Raw genomic sequence first — 21,776 nt, forward strand, 5'->3', positions numbered from 1 at the left:
CAGTGGAAGCGCTGGCCACTGGACAGAGGGTCCAAGGCCTCTGCCCTACATCTGTGGCAGTTCCAGAGGCTCAGGGTGAGAAGGTGGTGGTCACTTCCCAGCAGCAGATCAGGATACAGGGGGAGAAGGGAGAGGAGGTGTTCTTTGTCCCTCCCTAACAGTTGGCAAGGGTGGAGGAAGCGGTCTTTCCTCCCCAGCAAAGTTCCATGCACCTGGGAGACAGTACCACAGACATGTCATCCCAGCAGCCAGATGAGGGAATGGAAAAGGAAGCAGAAGGCTCACCTCCCCAAAGGCAGCTACACAGTTTTGGAGTGGAGGAATCCAGCCTTCTGCCCCATCGGTTAGCCAGAGCGGAGGATGTGGAGTCCCCAGCAGAAGTGCTGGCAATAGGGCAGAGTGCTACCAACTTCTGCCCAGCACCGGCAACAACTGTGGAGTTCCAGGGAGCCGGAACAGTCGGCCCCTCTCTCCAGCGACAAGCTGAGGTAGTAAAGCTGCTACTGCCAGCTGAATCACTGGCAACAGGGCAGAGCGCCGCTGGCCTCTGCCTAGCACCTACAATGTCTCTACAGCTTCAGGAAGCTGGGGTGATCGGCCCTTCTGCCAAGCAGCAGAGCGAGCCCCAGAATGTTAAAAACCACCCAGCTGAAGCGCTGGCAGACGGACAGAGTCAATGACCTCTGCCCCACACCTACTGAAGTCAACTATTCCTTGCAAACAAGAATGGAGGTTATGCGGACAGACTATTTTAGTTCACTCTGCCCCACTAATTCATGTCCAGACCAGGCAGAGGTCTGGGACCTTGTTAGGCAACTTTCGATGGGGGAGAAATGTGACAGACTCACCCGGGACAGAGGCTTTTGGAGGGGACTGAATGCTAGCCTCTTGCCTACCGACTATGGGCCCTGGCATTTGAGGGAGCTACAGGCATTTAGGAAGATATTCTGTTATGTAATGCAAAAGGACATTGTTAGGAAGGCCATAATGATCTCTGTATGCTTGGGACTCATATAGCAGATGTATGTGAAAGGAATTGATGATTAATGAGATTTTGAAAGCCCTGGGTCTCCTGTTGTCTACTAGTGTGGCTTCTAAGAGTATTTCATCCATTGCTGTTTGTGCTAATTAACCTTGCTATTGTATGAAGGAGTTCTGTGTTGATATTTATGATAATGTGTATTGTATAGTCGGTGAGCTAGGAGACGTGAAGTCTACCCTAAAAAGGTCATATCTCGGAGTCACCTAGTCTGGGTAAATGATTTAGTAAACTAGCTCATGTTAATTAGGTTTCTGGTTACAGGTGTATTGTTAGAGTAATATGAGCAGGAGAAGGGAACCTCCTCTTTAACTGTATATAAGACTGTATTCTGGTTCTAATAAACTGTCTTATGTTTTACCCTACACTGAGCTACAACTAGTGAATGGGAAAGCTAAGGGGTCTTGGATTGTGTGGTACCGGAGAGATGGAAGCATTTACGGCGGACAGACTCATCTTGAGTACGGGGGTCTGTCACAATAGGCACTACTTTTTTTTCATTTTGGATAGAATAAGGGATGGTTATAGCCCCTATCAGTTTATTGTTTACCATCCCTGTCCCATTGCAGAGATTTCCCTTCAGTTCCTGCCACATAGCCAAACAGGAAGTGAGAGGAAATCTATGCAAATTAAGGGAATCCATTCCCCCCCCACCCCCAGGCCCTCAGAACTAGTGTCCCCACTCGAAAATTCAGGGCAAGTCTTAAACAGCAAGGGGTGTGGCTTAGACAGGAAGGGGTGTGTCATATTTAAATTAGGGGGTGCATGAGTTTAGTTACGCCTAGGGCAGCACAAAACCTAAATACACTACTGCATCAGAGAGAAAAATGTTCTGCAGCTCTGTCTGAGAGAAAGGTGATTGGTAAGAGACCTTTCTGAAAGAAGGCAGATATGAGTCCTCGGACAGAGACTGTGCTAGATTTTCTGGTCAGATTCGTGTTGTCCACTGCCTAGAGGACAGCAAAGAGAAGTTAGAGCAGATCCCACAGGAATGAGTACAGAGATCACTTTATCAGTTTGCTGCTGCTCTTTCACTGTTCGCTCAACAGGCTGTGGTAGGATAAGCAGTGCATTGCAGTAAATTTAATTTTTTATTATGTTTTTTCTTTTTTTCTTTGCTTAACACACAAAACCAACGGTATTGGTTATACAATGACATTAGTGTAAACACCGAATGAAACTTTATCGATGTCCCATAAGGCTTACTTCAGCTTAAATTGTAAAACAGAATTCTTATTGCCACCATTTTTGCTTGCATTGTTAACAAAGTTGCAGAGTTGTTCTAACTAGGAGTAAACACTACATGAACATGAATATATACCAGGGATCTCCAAACTACGGCCCTCCAGTTGTTCAGGAACTACAATTCCCTTCACACCTAGTCATGTCTGTGAATGTCAGAGTTTTACAATGCCTCATGGGACGTGTAGTTCCGCAAAAGCTGGAGGGCCGTAGTTTGGAGATCCCTGATCTATACAGTAAAAAACCATCACAAGTTGACCTGAGTCCATTTATTTTTTAACCGCTAGCCGACCAGCCGCCACAGTTATACTGCGCCAGGTTGGCACGGTTGCGCAAATTGCTCTAGCAGTACATCGCTTCTTTATGGCATCACAGCAGGCGTCACAGCACGCGCCTGCCACATTTCTCTGGAGCCTATGCGTGTGCACGGCGGGCACGATGACCACCGGACACCCGTGATTGCTCGTGACAGAGCGAGAACCGGGATCTGTGTGTGTAAACACACAAATCCCGGTTCTCTCAGGGGGGAGGCGAGAGATTGTGTGTTCATACTAAGTATGAACATCGATCTCTCTCCTCCCCTAGTCAGTCCCATCCCCCCTAAAGTTAGAACACACCTAGGGAACACAGTTAACCCCTTTATCGCCCCCTAGTGCTAACCCCTTCCCTGCCAGTGACATTTATACAGTAATCAATGGCTATTTTTAGCTCTGATCGCTGTATAAATATCAATGGTCCCAAGAGTGTCAAAAGTGTCCAATCTGTCCGCTGCACTGTCGCAGTCCTGATAAAAATCGCAGATCGCCACCATTACTAGTAAAAAAAATAATAATAATAAAAATTGCATAACTCTTTTCCTTATTTTGTAGATGCTATAACTTTTGCGCAAACCAATCAATAAACGCTTATTTTTTTTTTTTACCAAAAATATGTAGAAGAATACATATTGGCCTAAACTGAGAAAAAATTAGTTTTTTTTTTTAAATTGGGGATATTTAATATAGCAAAATTTACTAAATATTGCGTTTTTTTCAAAATTGCTGCTCTTTTTTTGTTTATAGTGCAAAAAATAAAAACCAGCAGAGGTGATCAAATGCTACCAAAAGAAAACTCTATTTGTGGGGAAAAAAGGACATAAATTTTGTTTCGGTACAAAGTCGCAGGACCACACAATTGTAAGTTAAAGCGACGCAGTGCCGTATTGCAAAAAATGGCCTGGTCAGGAAGGGGGCAAATCCTTCCGGGGTTGAAGTGGTTAAACAGATGAAGCACATCATGGCTGCCTCAGTTTATTGATATTGAAACTATATTTGTAGAGTGGAAACCCTTCAATCATAAGGAGAGCAACCCATCTGCAATAAAAGTGAATGGAGCTAAACCAGGTATTGCTAGCCAGGGATTCATTAACCTTTCACATCTTCAAATACAATTTCTATGCTGATATACTAATTTTTCTCGGGTGATTACAATGTTAACTTGGTTCTTCCAATCCCCAACAGTGGGAGAGTTAGGGGACATCCATTTTTGGGCAATTAATTTCCGTGCTACATTCCAATATTTTAATAAAGTGGTGTCATTCTCTTGCTTGTGCTGTGTTGCAGGTCTGTGCAAATTTCAGGACCGAATAGATAGAAAAAAAAAACAGCTCCTTTGAATGTATTTCACCTATGTATTTAAATGTATGCCTGGTGTTAAGTTATAACAAATACAGTATGATGTACTGGAAATGAAGCGAGTACAAAGAAGGGCAACAAAACTAATAAAGGGTCTGGAGGATATTAGTTATGAAGAAAGGTTACGAGCACTGAACTTATTCACTCTGGAGAAGAGGTGCTTGAGAGGGGATATGATTTCCATTTACAAATACCATACTGGTGACCCCACAATAGGGATAAAACTTTTTCGCAGAAGGGAGTTTAATAAGACACGTGGCCATTCACTAAAATTAGAAGAAAAGAGGTTTAACCTTAAACTGCGTAGAGGGTTCTTTACTGTAAGAGCGGCAAGGATGTGGAATTCCCTTCCACAGGTGGTGGTCTTAGCAGGGAGCATCGATAGTTTCAAAAAACTATTAGATAAGCACCTGAACGACCACGACATACAGGGATATACAATGTAATACTGACCTATAATCACACACATAGGTTGGACTTGATGGACTTGTGTCTTTTTTCAACCTCACCTACTATGTAATGTGTTGTAGTGTATTTGTATTGTATTTTCGAATGACAACTGTACTGAAAGGAAAATTGTATGATCTGATATTGTACAAGAAACATTTTCGTGCTTGTCCCATCAGATTATATCTGATGAACTGTTGTAATCGGCTATCAAAAGCTGTGTACTAACAATCAGATTATCTTACAATCTCTTCGAAAGCTGTATTTTTCGTACGATTTTCTGATCGTGTGTACAGGCCTTAAGACTGGCCTATGGTATTCTGCAAACCTCACCCTTAACAATTACAATTTTCAAAATCTTTATTGAAAAAAACGCTGTAAAATGGTGTACATTATAATGAGGTGAAGGTCTTCAATTTACAGTAAATCTTGTGTTAATTTACATTTTCATCTTTAGTTTCAGTCCTGGTGCTGCTTTGTTGTAAAAAGATCCTTTCCAGTGGAGCCCGCTTGCATCCACGTATTCACCTTCTCCCATCATCCTGTGAAGGTAAAAAGTCAGGGTTAGACTTGATTCTGTGTGACACGCACTTCATGCATGAAATGCTCTAATTTACTGTCCTAGATGTCTATTTCTGCTACAACTGATTGTTCTCCTGAACTGGATTTCATGTGACAGATTACTGTATGCGATAAATGTAATATTATTTGAAGTGGATTTTAATTAGCAAGATAATTGGCTTCAGAATACTATTTGGTTTAAAGCTAAATCATTTAAAACAAGATGAAAATGGTTGCATATACAGGCAAAAGGGGAAAAGGTCACTAACTAACTTATTTGTAAGTAACAGAATTTGACCCATTTTACTCCCAATGACATTTGCTTCAGCAGCAGAAACAAGGATCAGAGGTGGCCAGCTACATGTCCTCTTTGTCCTCTGGTGTGGCCTAATTATTCCACCCATTTTTTGGAGATAAATGGGAGGGGTTGGGAAGGCAGCAGAAAGATATATGGATGTGATTTTACCTGGGAATTGTGGGTCATTGTTTCAAATTGTCTTTAAGGGGATCAGTGTCTGCCCATTAAAACTCACAGCACTGTTTGGAGTGTTTTGCGCCAGGCTTGGACGTAGGGACATCTTTAGGACATAGGACCTTTTGATTATATAAAGGCCAGAGAGGAGAGCATAGTTATATAATAGTTTGAGGTTCGGGAGAGGGGAGATAGGATTCAATCATCAACAAAAGGATTTTGCTTCTGATGATACCCAGCAACAACCATACCATGGATGTCAATTTTGAAAGCTATCAGAAGGCTATGCAGCTCAATTAATAGGAAAAACAGGAGGAATGAAAGAGTACTGCTGTATTATGTGTGGGATCTGCTAAAGTGCTCAGATCCAAGATAGAAAGCGTTCATGGAAGCCCATTGTATGAAAAATATAGAAGAAATAGTTAAAGGATAGTGAATCAAAGATTTTTTTTATATTGGCCCTGGATTGTCGGCCTCGGGACAAATCCCACTTGTTGTGCCGATATGAGTTTACAGGCCTTGGTTAAAGTGGTTGTAAACCTCAGATATGAAGAATGAACCTATATAGCTGCTTTGTTCCTCTGCAATCAGCATTAATCACTTCAGACAAGTTTTCCCGACACTAAGAGAAAAAAGGTGACGGGGATGGATCTCCATCACACAGCTTGTGATTGCCAGCCTCAGCTCTGTTCCTGTGTGCTGTGTGAAAAGGGGGGGGGGGGGGCTATCCCTTCCCTCCAATCAGCTATCAGAGCTCTCCTCACTGAGCAGAGTGTAATTTTAGCTCTCGGTCTACTGTTTTCTGACAGCTCAGACAAGCGTTATACATTCTGGACTATGAACTACTGTAGAGAAGAGAATACTGCAGATAAACAGGTACAACATATGAAGGAGGATTTGTTTCATTCCTGTGTATCCCCCGAGGCTTGTCACTTCACTGGGTATACTGTATGTAAGGGTTGGCTTTCAGTCTGGCTACCAGAACATTTGCCAAAAGTTTGATTCACAGGTTTAGTAATGGTATGGGTCTGTAGTTGTGGTCCTTGCTTTCTTTCCCATACAGAGAGCCTGGTATATCAAAGAGTAAGTGCTAAGATGTTTCTGATACCAGTCACATGAAAACCTGCCTTGATAGTTTAAATCTGGTTAGTGATACAGCAATCAGAGAGAAGTTACCTAGCAAAAACCTTATACTTTATAATAGATAGTCCATAGATATAATATTAAGACACCACATCCCAATTTGAATATCTGAAAAAATTATTGTAAAATAAGAGATTTTGAAAGATGACATATCAACGTCACGAATATCCCTTATTTTACATTCCTTTTTCTGTAGTATGAACCTTAGGATGCAAATCCACCCACCCCACATGTGAAAAATCTGCCAGCAATGAATTACGTTAAAACTACAGTTTACAATGACTTTAGATTAAAGTGTATTTCCACGTTTGCAGTCAAATTTTATTAAAACCCCCACTTTATACTTGTTTTGTGTTCTCACTTCTCATTTACACAGCATACCTAAAAATAATTAAAAATATTTCTTATCTTTCGGATTTTTGTTTGAAGCAGGCGTCTGGGCAGAATGCAAGCTACTTTGAACACTTTCACAGTGGTCCTGTCCCCACTGACAAAAAGGGATGCAATGGACAAAGCCCAACTTCTATATCTTTGTTAGAATAGACTGTGCTAAAATTTCATTTATAACTGGTAATGGGATCTGCTAGCACAGTACAGACAGGATTAATTATGTAAACACTAGTGATGAGCCAAACAGCACTGGGTTCAATTTGTCAGGGGTTCGCTGAAGTTCAGACGCCTAACCTGAAACCCACTGAAATCAATTACAGCGGAATCTGTCAAATTAAATCATTTTCTGGGCTAATATGCAAGGGGGTATCAAAAAGTAGCATGGGGGGTAGGCACTGCCCTAGTGAACATGTACCAATGCAAAAAAAATGTTTTAAAGAATTACATACAGCCAGGAGCAGTGATTTTTTTAGCACTGACATTTAGGCTGGATTCACACTGGTACAACATATACTCCGACTTTGGGAGCACATGTCACATGCCGTGTATAAATCAATGGCTCCCTATGAGAGCCATCCTAACTGGTCCGACACAAGTCGGTCTGACTTTAAACAGGTTCCTGCATTACTTTGGTCCTACTTCAGCCCATTGAATATCATTGAAGTCGGATCAAAGTCGGATCACCATCTTAATTGATTCGACTTTGGAATGCGACTTGTGCTCTGAGGATCTTGAAGGGGAACCCCATGCCAAAATGAAAAAAAAAAACGGCGTTGAGTCATCCCCCCCCCCCAATTCCATACCAGGCCCTTTGGGTCTGGTATGGATCTTGAGGAGAAACCCCATGCCAAAATGTAAAAAAGAAAAAAAAATGCGTGTGATCGCTCCCCTCCCCCAACACCATACTAGACCCTTTGATCTGGTATGGATTTTGAAGGTAACCCCATGCCAAACAAGGGCCTCTTCCCAACAACCCTGGGTGGTGGTTGTCAGGGTCTGCGGGCGGGGGGCTTATTGGATTCTGGAAGCCCCCTTTAACAATGGGGCCCCAAGATCCCTGCCCCCCACCCTATGTGAATGAGTATCAGGTACACTGTACCCCTACCCATTCACCCAAAAAAAGTGTCAAAGAAATAAAACCAGCACACAGGTTTTTGACAAAGTCCTTTATTAAAGCAGCTCCAGTGTCTCTTCTCCGTCCAATTTCTTTTCCCTCCGGTGATATCTTCATCCTCTGGTTGTTGTTGCTGCGCTATGTAACTATGTAATCTTCTTCCTCTGGTTCTTCCTCTGGTTCTTCTCGATGCGCTGATGTCTTCTCCTGCTGCTGGTTCTTCCTCCGATTCTTCTCTTTCCACTGTGTTCTTCCTCCGATCTTCTCCTGACGCTAGCTCCCGCTGTAAATGTTATCTCCGGCATGTGCCATTGCTTATATAGCCATGGGGCGTGGCCATCTGGTGACATCATCTGGAGACCGCCCCATCATGCCCCGTGCAATATAAGTAATGGCACACGCCCGAGCTAACATTTACAGCAGGAGCTAGCGTCGGGAGATGATCGGAGGAAGAACCGGCAGAGGAAGAAGACAGCAGAGAGGGGAGAACTGGAGGAAGAATCGGCAGTGGAAGAAGACATCAGTGCAGTGAGAAGAACCGGAGGAAGAAAAAGGGGAAGAATACATCAGCGCAGTGAGAAGAACAGGAGGATGAAGAAATCACCGGAGGGAGAAGAAATCAGAGGGAGAAGAGACGCTGGAGCTGCTTTAATAAAGGACAATGTCAAAAACCTGGGTGCTGGTTTTATTTCTTTGACACTTTTTTGGGTGAATGGGTAGGGGTACAATGTACCCTATACTCATTCACATAGGGTGGGGGGCCAGGATCTGGGGGCCCCCTTGTTAAAGGGGCTTCCAGATTTTGATAAGCCCCCCCACCCGCAGACCCCCACAACCACCGCCCAGGGTTGTGTGGAAGAGATCCTTGTCCCCATCAGCATGGGGACAAGGTGCTTTGCCCCCCCCCCTGCCCCAAAGCACCAACATATTGAGGGCATGTGGCCTGGTATGGTCCGGGGGGGGGCACTCGCTCGCCCCCCCCCCATTTCCTGGAGTGCCAGGCTGTGTGCTCAGATAAGAGTCTGGTATTGATTTTGGGGGTTCCACTGACCTAATTTACCATATGCCCGTGTTCTCTGCCTCCATGGCCAGGGCACGATACGAGCAGATCTTGCGGTTCATGCACTTCAAAAACAATGAACTCTGTCGTCCTAGTGGAGACCCTGAATACGATACGCTCTACAAAATTCGGCCCCTCGTAAACCACTTCAACCAACGTTTTGCAGACTTGTTTACTCCCCATCAAGTTGTCTGCGTTGATGAGTCCCTGATTAAGTTTTCTGGCCGCTTGTCTTTCAAACAGTACCTTGCCAGCAAGCGTGCCAGATACGGGGTCAAGATGTATAAGCTTAGTGAGCCACAAGCTATACATGTAGTTTTATGGTTTACGAGGGCAAAGATAGTCACGTAGAGCCGACAAACTGCCCTGACTACATAGGAAGCGCTGGCAAGATTGTGTGGGACTTGGTGTCACCCTTATTCGGAAAGGGGTACCAGTTGTACGTGGACAATTATTACATGAGCGTGCCACTTTTTAGTCACCTTTTTGATCATCAGATTGGAGCATGTGGCACTGTGCGACCTAATCGCCGGGGCTTTCCCCAGCGGCTTGTAGATTCTTAGGCTGGGGGAGAGAGCCTGCTTGCAGTGTAATAATTTGCTCGCTATGAAGTGGAGGGATAATAAGAATGTTTTTGTTCTTACCTCCCTTCATGCAGACACGACGGTCCAAATTACTACAGCGACTGGTGTTGGGGTGGACCTCAACGACCAGTTGTTGGTGCCGTACCTAGTTGCCTGTAAGGCCACACGCTGGTACAAAAAAGTGTCTGTTTATTTATTTTAATTGCTATACAGAGCTTCAGGACAGACTGGATCCTTCCTTAAATTCCAGGATGAGATTGTCAGAGCCCTTCTGTTTCCAGACTGTGCTCCACCTCACCTTTCCCAACCAAATGCAGTAAGCCGGCTGCATGAGAGGCATTTTCTTTATGTCATCCCGAGTACCCCTACCCAACGAGCCCCCCAAAAAAGATGTTGTGTCTGCAGCAAGCACAGATATAGGCGTGACACCCAGTATTATTGTCCCTCCTGTCCTGACAATCCTGGTCTTTGCATTGGTAAATGTTTTGAATGCTACCATACACTAGTTTAGTATTAGCGTAGGGTACAGCACTGCACAGACTAGGACACACTTTCACAGGGTCTCCCAAGATGCCATCGCATTTTGAGAGACCCAAACCTGGTACCAGTTACAAAAGTTAAAGTTACAAAAAAAAGTGTAAAAAAAACAAAAAAACAAAAACAAAAACAAAAAAATTAATAAAAAAAACCACAAAAAAATATAAAATAAAAAAAAACAAAAATAGTTGTCGTTTTATTGTTCTCTCTCTATTCTCTCTCTATTGTTCTGCTCTTTTTTACTGTATTCTATTCTGCAATGTTTTATTGTTATTATGTTTTTATCGTGTTTGCTTTATAGGTATGCAATTATTTTATACTTTACTGTTTACTGTGTTTTATTGTTAACCATTTTTTTGTTTTCAGGTACGCCATTCAGCGGCAGAGCGGATTTATTCATCTTGACAGCAACAGCGTTTGCTCCCACGATACATAAAGCCGTGACTCCAGCGCTGTCGGAGGTGATTTCACCACCACAGTTACATACTATATGTTGAAGCGTGGGGGCAGCAGTGGGTGGAGGAGCGATTTGCTCCTACCTTTTGCGGGAGGATGCCCCATGCTTCGGCATATATATATTTTAGGCACAGGTTGCGTTAAGTGTTTTATTTTTTACTATGTTTTTTTGTATTTGCTTTGCAGGTATGGTAAGTCTTACTGTTATACTGTAATGTTACTTTGTTTTATTGTTAACCATCATTTGCTTAGCAGGTACGCCATTCAGTTGCAGCGCGGATTTATTTATCTTAACAGCAACAGCGTTTGCTCCCACGATACATAAAGCTGTGACTCCAGCACTGTCGGAGGTGATTTCACCACCACAGTTACATACTTCAGCATATATGCCAAAGCGTGGGGGCAGCAGTGAGTGGAGGAGCAATTTGCTCCTACCTTTTGCGGGAGGATGCCCCCATGCTTCGGCATATATAAACTGTGCATGTATGCCCATCATTAGAAGTGGGTGGATGAAGGGAGGTATTCTAATGGTGGGCATACCCACCGATCAATATATTTTTTTCGTTCAGCCCACAGGCTGCATGAAAAAAGAATTTACAATATATGACCAACAAGGACCAGCAACGTACTGGTATGTTGCTGGACATTGGGTGGTTATACCAGAATAATGCCTGCAGGTTTAGGTATCATCTTGGTATCATTCTTTTCAGCCAGCGGTCGGCTTTCATGTAAAAGCAATCCTAGCGGCTAATTAGCCTCTAGACTGCTTTTACAAGCAGTGGAAGGGAATGCCCCCCCCACCGTCTTCCATGTTTTTCTCTGGCTCTCCTGTCCCAACAGGGAACCCGAGAATGCAGCCGGTGATTCGGCCAGCTGACCATAGAGCTGATCAGAGACCAGAATGGCTCCAATCATCTCTATAGCCTAATAAACCAGGAAGCTAGGAGCATTTCATGACTTAGATTTCGCCGGATGTAAACAGCGCCATTGGGAAATTGGGAAAGCATTTTATCACACCGATCTTGGTGTGATCAGATGCTTTGAGGGCAGAGGAGAGATCCAGGGTCTAATAGACCCCAATTTTTTCAAAAAAGAGTACCTGTCACTACCTATTGCTATCATAGGGGATATTTACATTTCCTGAGATAATAAAAAGGATTAAAAAAATAAAACAATGAAAGGAACAGTTTAAAAACAAGATAAAAAAGCAAAAAAATAATAAAGAAAAAAACAAAGAAGCACCCCTGTCCCCCCCTGCTCTCGCGCAAAGGCAAACGCAAGTGTCGGTCTGGCGTCAAATGTAAACAGCAATTGCACCATGCATGTGAGGTATCACCGCGAAGGTCAGATCGAGGGCAGTAATTTTAGCAGTAGACCTCCTCTGTAAATCTAAAGTGCTAACCTGTAAAGGCTTTTAAAAATGTATTTAGTTTGTCGCCACTGCACGTTTGTGCGCAATTTTAAAGCATGTCATGTTTGGTATCCATGTACTCGGCCTAAGATCATCTTTTTTATTTCATCAAACATTTGGGCAATATGGTGTGTTTTAGTGCATTCAAATTTAAAAAAAGTGTGTTTTTTCCAAAAAAAATGCATTTGAATAATCGCTGCACAAATACTGTGTGAAAAAAAAATGAAACACCCACCATTTTAATCTGTAGGGCATTTGCTTTAAAAAAAATATATAATGTTTGGGGGTTCAAAGTAATTTTCTTGCAAAAAAAAATAATTTTTTCACAACAAAAAGTGTCAGAAAGGGCTTTGTCTTCAAGTTGTGTGACATAAGCTTCTAAATGTTGTGCATAAAATGCCAGGACAGTTCAACCCTCCCCCAAATGACCCCATTTTGGAAAGTAGACACCCCAAGCTATTTGCTGAGAGGCATGTCGAGTCCATGGAATATTTTATATTGTGACACAAGTTGCGGGAAAAAGACACATTTTTTTTTTGCACAAAGTTGTCACTAAATGATATATTGCTCAAACATGCCATGGGCATATGTGAAATTACACCCCAAAATACATTCTGTTGCTTCACCTGAGTACGGGGATACCACATGTGTGAGAATTTTTGGGAGCCTAGCCGCGTACGGGACCCCGAAAACCAAGCACCGCCTTCAGGCTTTCTAAGGGCGTAAATTTTTGATTTCACTCTTCACTGCCCATCACAGTTTCGGAGGCCATGGAATGCCCAGGTGGCACAAACCCCCCCAAATGACCCTATTTTGGAAAGTAGACACCCCAAGCTATTTGCTGAGAGGTATAGTGAGTATTTTGCAGACCTCACTTTTTTTCACCAAGTTTTGAAAATTGAAAAAAGAAAAAAAAATGTTTTCTCTTGTCTTTCTTCATTTTCAAAAACAAATGAGAGCTGCATAATACTCACCATGCCTCTCAGCAAATAGCTTGGGGTGTCTACTTTCCAAAATGGGGTCATTTGGGGGGGGGGTTGTGCTATCTTGGCATTTTATGGCCTTCGAAACTGTGATAGGTAGTGAGGAGTGAATCAAAAATTTACGCCCTTAGAAATCCTGAAGGCGGTGATTGGTTTTCGGGCCCCGTATGAAGCTAGGCTCCCAAAAAGTCCCACACATGTGGTATCCCCGTACTCAGGAGAAGCAGCAGAACGTATTTTGGGGTGTAATTCCACATATGCCCATGGCATGTTTGAGCAATATATCATTTAGTGACAACTTTGTGCAAATAAAAAAAAAATTGGTCACTTTCCCGCAACTTGTGTCAAAATATAAAATATTCCATGGACTCAACATGCCTCTCCACAAATAGCTTGGGGTGTCTACTTTCCAAAATGGGGTCATTTGGGGGGTTTTGTGCCATCTGGGCATTTTATGGCCTTCAAAACTGTGAGAGGTAGTGAGGAGTGAAATCAAAACTTTACGCCCTTAGAAATCCTGAAGGCAGTGCTTGTTTTTCGGGGCCCCGTACGCGGCTAGGCTCCCAAAAAGTCCCACACATGTGGTATCCCCATACTCAGGAGAATCAGCAGAATGTATTTTGGAGTGCAATTCCACATATGCCCATGGCCTGTGTGAGCAATATATCATTTAGTGACAACTTTGTGCAAAAAAAAAAAAAGTTTGTCATTTTCCTGCAACTTGTGGCAAAATATAAAATATTCCATAGACTCAACATGCCCCTCAGCAAATAGCTTGGGGAATCTACTTTCCAAAATGGGGTCATTTGGGGGGGGGGAGGTTTGTGCCATCTTGGCATTTTATGGCCTTCAAAACTGTGATAGGTAGTGAGGAGTGAAATCAAAAATTTACGCCCTTAGAAATCCTGAAGGCAGTGCTTGGTTTCGGGGCCCCGTACGCGGCTAGGCTCCCAAAAAGTCCCACACATGTGGTATCCCCATACTCAGGAGAAGCAGCAGAATGTATTTTGGGGTGTAATTCCACATATGCCCATGGTATGTTTAAGCAATATATCATTTAGTGACAACTTTGTGCAAAGAAAAAGAAAAAAAAAGTTTGTAATTTTCCCGCAACTTGTGTCAAAATATAAAATATTCTATGGACTCGACATGCCTCTCAGCAAATAGCTTGGGGTGTCTACTTTCCAAAATGGGGTCATTTGGGGGGGTTTTGTGCCATCTTGGCATTTTATGGCCTTCAAAACTGTGATAGGTAGTGAGGAGTGAAATAAAAAATTTACGCCCTTAGGAATTCTGAAGGCGGTGATTGGTTTTCGGGGCCCCGTACGCGACTAGGCTCCCAAAAAGTCCCACACATGTGTTATCCCCATACTCAGGAGAAGCAGCTAAATGTATTTTGGGGTGCAATTCCACATATGCCCATGGCCTGTGTGAGCAATATATCATTTAGTGACAACTTTTTGTAAATTTTTTTTTTTGTCATTATTCAATCACTTGGGACAAAAAAAAAATAATATTCAATGGGCTCAACATGCCTCTCAGCAATTTCCTTGGGGTATCTACTTTCCAAAATGGGGTCATTTGGGGGGTTTTGTACTGCCCTGCCATTTTAGCACCTCAAGAAATGACATAGGCAGTCATAAACTAAAAGCTGTGTAAATTCGAGAAAATGTACCCTAGTTTGTAGACGCTATAACTTTTGCGCAAACGAATAAATATACGCTTATTGAGATTTTTTTTACCAAAGACATGTGGCCGAATACATTTTGGCCTAAATGTATGACTAAAATTGAGTTTATTGGAATTTTTTTATAACAAAAAGTAGAAAATATCATTTTTTTCAAAATTTTCGGTCTTTTTCCATTTATAGCGCAAAAAATAAAAACTGCAGAGGTAATCAAATACCATCAAAAGAAAGCTCTATTTGTGGGAAGAAAAGGACGCAAATTTAGTTTGGGTACAGCATTGCATGACCGCGCAATTAGCAGTTAAAGCGACGCAGTGCCAAATTGTAAAAAGTGCTCTGGTCAGGAAGGAGGTAAATCCTTCCGGGGCTGAAGTGATTAAAATCCATACCAGACTGAAGGGTCTGGTATTGTCTTGGTGGGGGGGACCCTATGCTGTTTTTTTTATTTTGCAAGGGGTTCCTCCTCAAGATTCATACCAGACTCCTCATAGGGCCTGGTATTGTCGGGATCAAAGTCGAATCCCATTCATTGAAGTCGGACGGAAGTCAGACATGAAGTCGCAGGGTAAAGTCGGATCCACAGTGGTACGACTGTCGTGTCGTACCAGTGTGAACCCAGCCTTAAAAAGAAAAAAAGTTTAAAACTGCCAGTAAATGACTTTGCCAGCTTCTTTGTTTTTTTTAAAAAAGGAAGCTGACATTGAATGTCAGCAATTTAATTGGTTTCACTTATATTTCCTAATAAAGTCTGGTGTGGATTTTAAAGGGGACTCCCAGCAAAAGAACAAAAAAAGGGCACAAGATCCTGCTAAAAATCCATACTTTACCCCTATTTCAAGCATGCAGCTTGGCTGGCCAAGAAAGGGGAGCTGATGAGTGTGTCCCCCCTCCTCCTGAACCATACCAGGCCACATGCTCTCCAGATACCACCCTCCCCATATGAATGAGTAGAGATATATAGTACAAAAAAAAGAAAAGGATTGTAGCCTAGAAAAAAAAAAAACTTATTGTGCTGTAAATCCATTATTAATCACAATGCCCACCGCTGCCCCTCTGAAACAACAAACAACGACCCACTGCACACGACCGATCCCTGGTGGGAACACTAGCCAAATGACAGCCCCCCAAGGTCTCAACGGCTATAAAAAATGAATGAGGTAGGGATAGTGGTGACAATATTGCCCAAATCGCAAGTGTATACAAGAATTGTGGTCTTTGTCCTGGCCTTTAACAAAAATCCACACTTTGGGGTTGATTTACTAAAGGCAAATAGATTGTTTACATTGCAAGTGCAGTTGCGCTCTGCAAGGGAATAATCCATAGAGCTTAGTGAGGTGAAGCGCTATTGATTTCCATCATCCAATAATGTGCAAGCTATTTTTTTCTACTTTTCTTGCAAGTGATAGGGTATTCTTTTGCAAAGTGAAGCTTCATCACATTTACTGGGGAAACATCCCTTGCAGAGTACAAAGTCTATTTGCCTTTAGTAAATTAATCCCTTTGTGTCAAACGACTTTTTCCAACTTTCACCTTGCTTCCATTGGTGAACTTCACCAACAAACCAGTGTATATTATTCTGCTTTGTGACAGGGGACCTGTCAGCTATGTTCTCTTTTATGAAGCACAGTCTGGAAAAAAATTTGAGTTTTACATTTTCTAATTGGCACCGAGTGACTGCATTATGAATTTTTAACGCAATTACTTCTAAATCACTTGGCTTTCAGAGAACAGTGTTGTTGACAAGTGGTAGAAGGATCAAAGCACCATCCTGCTGGAAAACAGTGCTTTTTCCCGAAAAACATCACTTTTTATGTTTGATTCAGCAACGAAGGAGCAGAATTGCCTTTATCTTGTAAATTGTTTTGTTTGAAAAGATTTTCTGTAGAGATGGCAGTTCTTCCACTCAAAGAAAGTAGGAGACACAAAATCAAGCAACACAGTTTACTGTGGCTGCAAGGAAGGCACACCTTTTTAAGTGTTTTCTACCAGTACTACATGATTAGTGCTGCCTTACATGAGTGAGTTTTATATTGCGTTTTAACTCTATCAAATAAAATTATGGTTTTAAACTACATGCAACCCTTTCACATGACCAGAGAATATTTTGCTATTCAGCACTGTGCTACTTTAGCTGGCAATTGCGCAGTCATGCAACACGGTACACAAATGAAATTTATATAATTTTTTTCACACAAATAGAGCTTTCTTTTGGTGGTATTTGATTACCACTATGTTTATTTTATTTTTTATTATATAAACGAAAAAAGACTGAAAATTTAGAAAAAAACAAAACAATATTTTCTATTTTCTGTTATAAAACATATCCTATTTAAAAAAAAAATCTAATTTCTTCATAAATTTAGGCCAAAATGTATTCTGCTACATGTCTTGGGTAAAAAAAATAAATAAATATTACCACTATCTGATAGGGTCACTAACTGACATTGACTTCACTAGTGACACTAATACAGTGATCAGTAATAATACTGTTCACTAACAGTGTACTAATGACATTGGTTGGGAAGGGGTTAACATCTAGAGGCAATCAAGGGGTTACCTGTGTGCTGAACAATGTGTAATGTGTGCTTCTTTTACTTCACTATCCGGCTGTTTTTTCTCCCTGCTTTACAGGGAGGAGAAACAGCCAGATCACTGTTCACAGTACATGTAGTTCTGTGTGTTTGTAAACACAGAACTCTGTGTGTGATTGGACACAGCCAGTCAGCTGACTTCAGTCAAAATCATTGGCTGAAATCAGCTGCCAAACTCCTGCTTTGTCCAATCACAGCACAGGTTGGCAGGGTGTACATGCACGTGCGCCCCAAACCCAGAAGCAAGCTGGTGATGAACAGGTAGGTTGTACAGCCTGCTGCTTGCCTGCAGTAAAACTACTGTGGGCGGGCGGCAAGTAGTTAAAGAGGGAGTCCCGCGAAATTGTTTTTTTTAAAAGTCAGCAGCTATAAATACTGCAGCTGCTGACATTTCTAAAATATGGACATTTACCTGTCACAGGGTCCGGCGATGTCGGCACCCGAGGCCGAACTGTCCCTCGGTCCTCGGATGCTGCCGCCGCCATCTTCGGTATGAGATTCAGGAAATGAAGCCTTGTCGCTTCATTTCCTGGTTCTCTACTGCGCATGCGCAAGTTGCGCAGCGCAATCTGAATGGTCCGTGCTGTTTCCGTGTGTGTCCCAGCAGAGAGAGCAGCGGGACAGGAAGGGGCATAGACTCCCGTGGGAGTCTATGCCCGGAAGTAGGTGCAAATACCTGTCTTAGACAGGTATCTGCACACCCCTCCCCCCTGAAAGGTGCCAAATGTGACACTGGAGGGGGGGAGGGTTCCGAAAAGCGGAGGTTCAATTTTTGTGTGAACCTCCGCTTTAATATAATCATGAGGGGACTGTTCATTTGAACTAATGGCAATGAGCAGAACCTGTGAAGAGACCGGCCATTGTTTTGGAGCTTTGAATACTTTATAACAATGCAAGTCATATTTTTGGGGTAGGTTTGCCAAGGGCCGATCCTAGGGTCACAGATGCCTGGGTGCAGAAATATTTTTGGCGCCCCCCCCATGTGGGCGTGGTCATCTTACTAACTCCTCCCCTTTACAAATGTTTCTATGGCAACGACTCAAACACAGAAATGCTCCCCGAAGGAGTCTTCGTTACCCTGGGATCCTCCCATCATCTCTTAACAATAAACAAAATACAGGAAGAGAAGCAGAGTACTCTAATAGGACCTGGAGGGGGGTCTCTCTAATGTACACAGAGAGGGCCTCTGTTAGAGAGTCTGTTAGAAAGAGCCCCCAGACATACTGCAGACATACTACAGGAGATGGTCAGAGACTGCAGACATGATACAAGAGATGGTCAGAGACTGCAGACATGATACAAGAGATGGTCAGAGACTGCAGACATGATACAAGAGATGGTCAGAGACTGCAGACATAGTACAGAAGATGGTCAGAGACTGCAGACATGATACAGGAGATGGTCAGGGACTGCGAACATGATACAAGAGATGGTCAGAAACTGCGGAAATGATACAAGAGATCAATACAGCCTCACCAATGCCCACCAAATGCAGTCTACCAGTGCCTACCTAATGCAGCCTTATCAGTGCTCTCTGAAAGGATAGATTACTGGACAGCCGACCACCCTTGGTAATCCACAGCAATCATGTCAGAATTCTGGAGACCCAATTTAACACACATGCAACAGGCAGCTTTCAGTGTTCAAAGCAGGTCTAAAATCTTTATTTAGAATCAATAGCAATATATGCAAGTAACAAAACAAAAGGGGAGGGGTAAACTCGCTCCTAAGTTTCTAAGGGTTAACCAGGCTTCTACAGAGAGATTTTTTCATCATTAATTTTAGGCAGCTGAAAGGAGTTTACAAAGATAGCTTATCTGCAAGGACATAAACTATCGAAAATCGGCCTAAACACAATGAGTCATACAGTGGGGGTTTTTAATTAAAATTTGGCTCAAACAAAAAAAGTCTAAAACTCTAACAAGAAAGAAGTGTAAGATAAGGCACGTACATTCTTTAAAAACAAGCTTATAGAATGGAGGGGAGATTACAAAATGGAGTTACAGTTGATCATATAGCTCTATTACACCCACCAAATGCAGCTTATCAGGGCCCACCAAATGCAGCCTACCAGTGCCCATTAAATACAGCCTACCAGTGCCCACCAAATGCAGCCAACCAGTGCCCACCAAATGCAGCCTTATCAGTGTCCACGAAATGCAGCCTACCAGTGCCCACCAAATTCAGCTTATCAGTGCCCACCAAATTCAGCTTATCAGTGCCCACCAAATGCAACCTTATCAGTGCCCATCAAATTCAGCCTTCTCAGTGCCCATCAAATTCAGCCTTATCAGTGCCCATCAAATTCAGCCTTATCAGTGCCCACCAAATGCAGTCTACCAGTGCCCACCAAATGTAGCCTACCAGTGCCCATCAAATGCAGCCTGCTGGTACCCACCAATTGCAGCCTACCAGTGCTCCTGGATCACACAGAGCGGCAATCTCCTGCTGTCACGGAGCTTGTATTTGAATCGCCTGGGCAGCCACTGCAACAAAGTCCCGCCTCCTAGACCGCCTCACGGCTCCTATGGTACAAGTCACACTGATTCAGTTTAGTGGCATTGGATCAATGTTACGTCTATCACAGGAGCTGGTCTAGGAGGTGGGAATTTATTGCAGCACCGCTGGGCATTTCAGACCAAAGTTTGTGGGGTGCGTGTGACATAAATAGGGAGAGAAAGAGGGAGGGGAGCACTCTGGCACTTAGGGCCAATGCAAGGATTTTTGACTACATAGGCGAAGATGCATTTAGACACCCCCCGTCCCCCCCGCCAACTCATCCGCACCGTCCTCTGGCTACTCCATGTCTAAAACCAAGCTAGTACCTCCTTCGCAGTGCACCTGTAATGTTATGGGGCGCAATGTGAAGGACGGCACATAACACTGAAAATGGAGCTGTGCCGAACTTCCACTAAACGGCAGTGTGTGATGAGGGGGTGGGGTTATGCATTCTTCACTTACCCTCACTGGCCACAGGCAGCTGAGGCCAACTAAAACTTCCAATGGCTGGGTTCCCCCCATAAGCAAACTCCCAGATCACACCCCCTAAATACTCCTACTTTGATCACACCTCCCATATAGTATATGGTATAACCCCATATACCCCCCCATCACACCTCCCCAGATTGCAACCCCAGATACCCCCAATCTGATCACACACACACAGATACCCCTACACTGATCACACCCCCAGACAAACCACCCCACCCTGATCACACCTCTCCAGATACCATTACCCTGATTACACCCCTAGATACCCCTCTACACACTGCAGAGGACTCCATCTCTACTAGAGAGAGAGGGGGGCTGAGAGAGAGAAGGGGGGCTGAGAGAGAGAAGGGGGTTAGGGAGACCAGGGAAGCTGAGAGAGAGGGGTTCAGAGAGAGAGAGGGTGGCTGAGAGAGAGAGAGAGAGAGAGGAGGGCTGAGAGAGAGGGATGGGCTGAGAGAGAGGGTGGTGGACAGAGAGAGGTGCTAAGAGAGAGGGTGGTGAACAGAGAAGGGGGCTGACAGAGAGAGAGAGCTGAGAAAGAGGGGGGCTGACAGAGAGGGAGCTGAGAGAGAGGGTGGTGGACAGAGAGCTGACAGAGAGGGGGGCTGACAGAGAGGGAGCTGAGGGAGAGAGAGCTGACAGAGAGGGGGGCTGACAAAGAGGGAGCTTAGGGAGAGAGAGCTGACAGAGAGGGGGGCTGACAGAGAGGGGGGCTGACAGAGCAGGTTTACAGAGAGGGTGGCAGAGAGAGAGAGGGGGTTTCAGTGAGAGCGTGGCTGAGCAAGAGGGAAGGGTCTCAGAGAGAGGTGGGGCTGAGAGAGAGGGAGGCTGGTGGACAGAGAGCGGAGCTGAGAGAGAGCAGGCAGCTGACAGAAAGGGGGAGATGAGAGAGGGCGGCTGAGAGAGAGGGGGGCTGACAGAGGGGGGGAGATGAGAGAGAGAGGGCAGCTGAGAGAAAGGGGGGCTGACAGACAGGGGGAGAGATGAGAGAGGGCAGCTGAGAGAGAGGGGGGCTGATTGACAGGGGGGAGAGATGAGAGAGAGATCCCTAGCCCTGTCCCTATCCACAGTCCCTCCTCTGCCCCCCTCCCCCCCATACCAGTCTGTATCTGCAGGTAGGTTTGTATTAGTGTATGATGCCAAGTACCTTCTTGATCCGGGAGGTGCTCTGCTGCTTCTTCTAGCAGCTCCCTGGCAGCTTGCGCCTCCCGCTCGTCCTTGTCCTCCAGGCCTCACTGCTGATGCTGGAGTAGAGAAGAGGTTGGAGGAGACTGAGTCCAGGCTTTGGGACTTCGGGGATGCTTCTGTGTGCTACTTCGGGGGTCAAGGAGGCTGTGAAGCTGCCCTCGGTGTTCACCTTCCACGCGGATGCAGCCTCCTTCTGCGGGGCCACCC

At 43.9% G+C, this 21,776-nt stretch overlaps 1 protein-coding gene across 3 annotated transcripts in view; it reads right to left on the reverse strand.

Annotated features, from left to right (window-relative positions):
* Window positions 1–4,743: 4,743 nt before the first annotated feature.
* MORN2 (MORN repeat containing 2) overlaps window positions 4,744–21,776 on the reverse strand; it is a 93,334-nt gene continuing 76,301 nt past the window's right edge. For 2 of the 3 annotated variants that reach the window (XM_073627684.1, XM_073627682.1), the window contains one exon: window positions 4,744–4,943. In XM_073627684.1, coding sequence (XP_073483785.1) covers window positions 4,841–4,943 — 103 coding nt within the window. In that variant the 3' untranslated portion in view covers window positions 4,744–4,840. Of the gene's footprint in view, window positions 4,944–21,528; window positions 21,626–21,776 lie in introns of all 3 variants that reach the window. The other variant, XM_073627683.1, reaches the window with a different exon arrangement.

Source organism: Aquarana catesbeiana, linkage group LG04 (genome assembly GCF_042186555.1).
Source record: "Aquarana catesbeiana isolate 2022-GZ linkage group LG04, ASM4218655v1, whole genome shotgun sequence".
Lineage (NCBI taxonomy): Eukaryota > Metazoa > Chordata > Amphibia > Anura > Ranidae > Aquarana > Aquarana catesbeiana.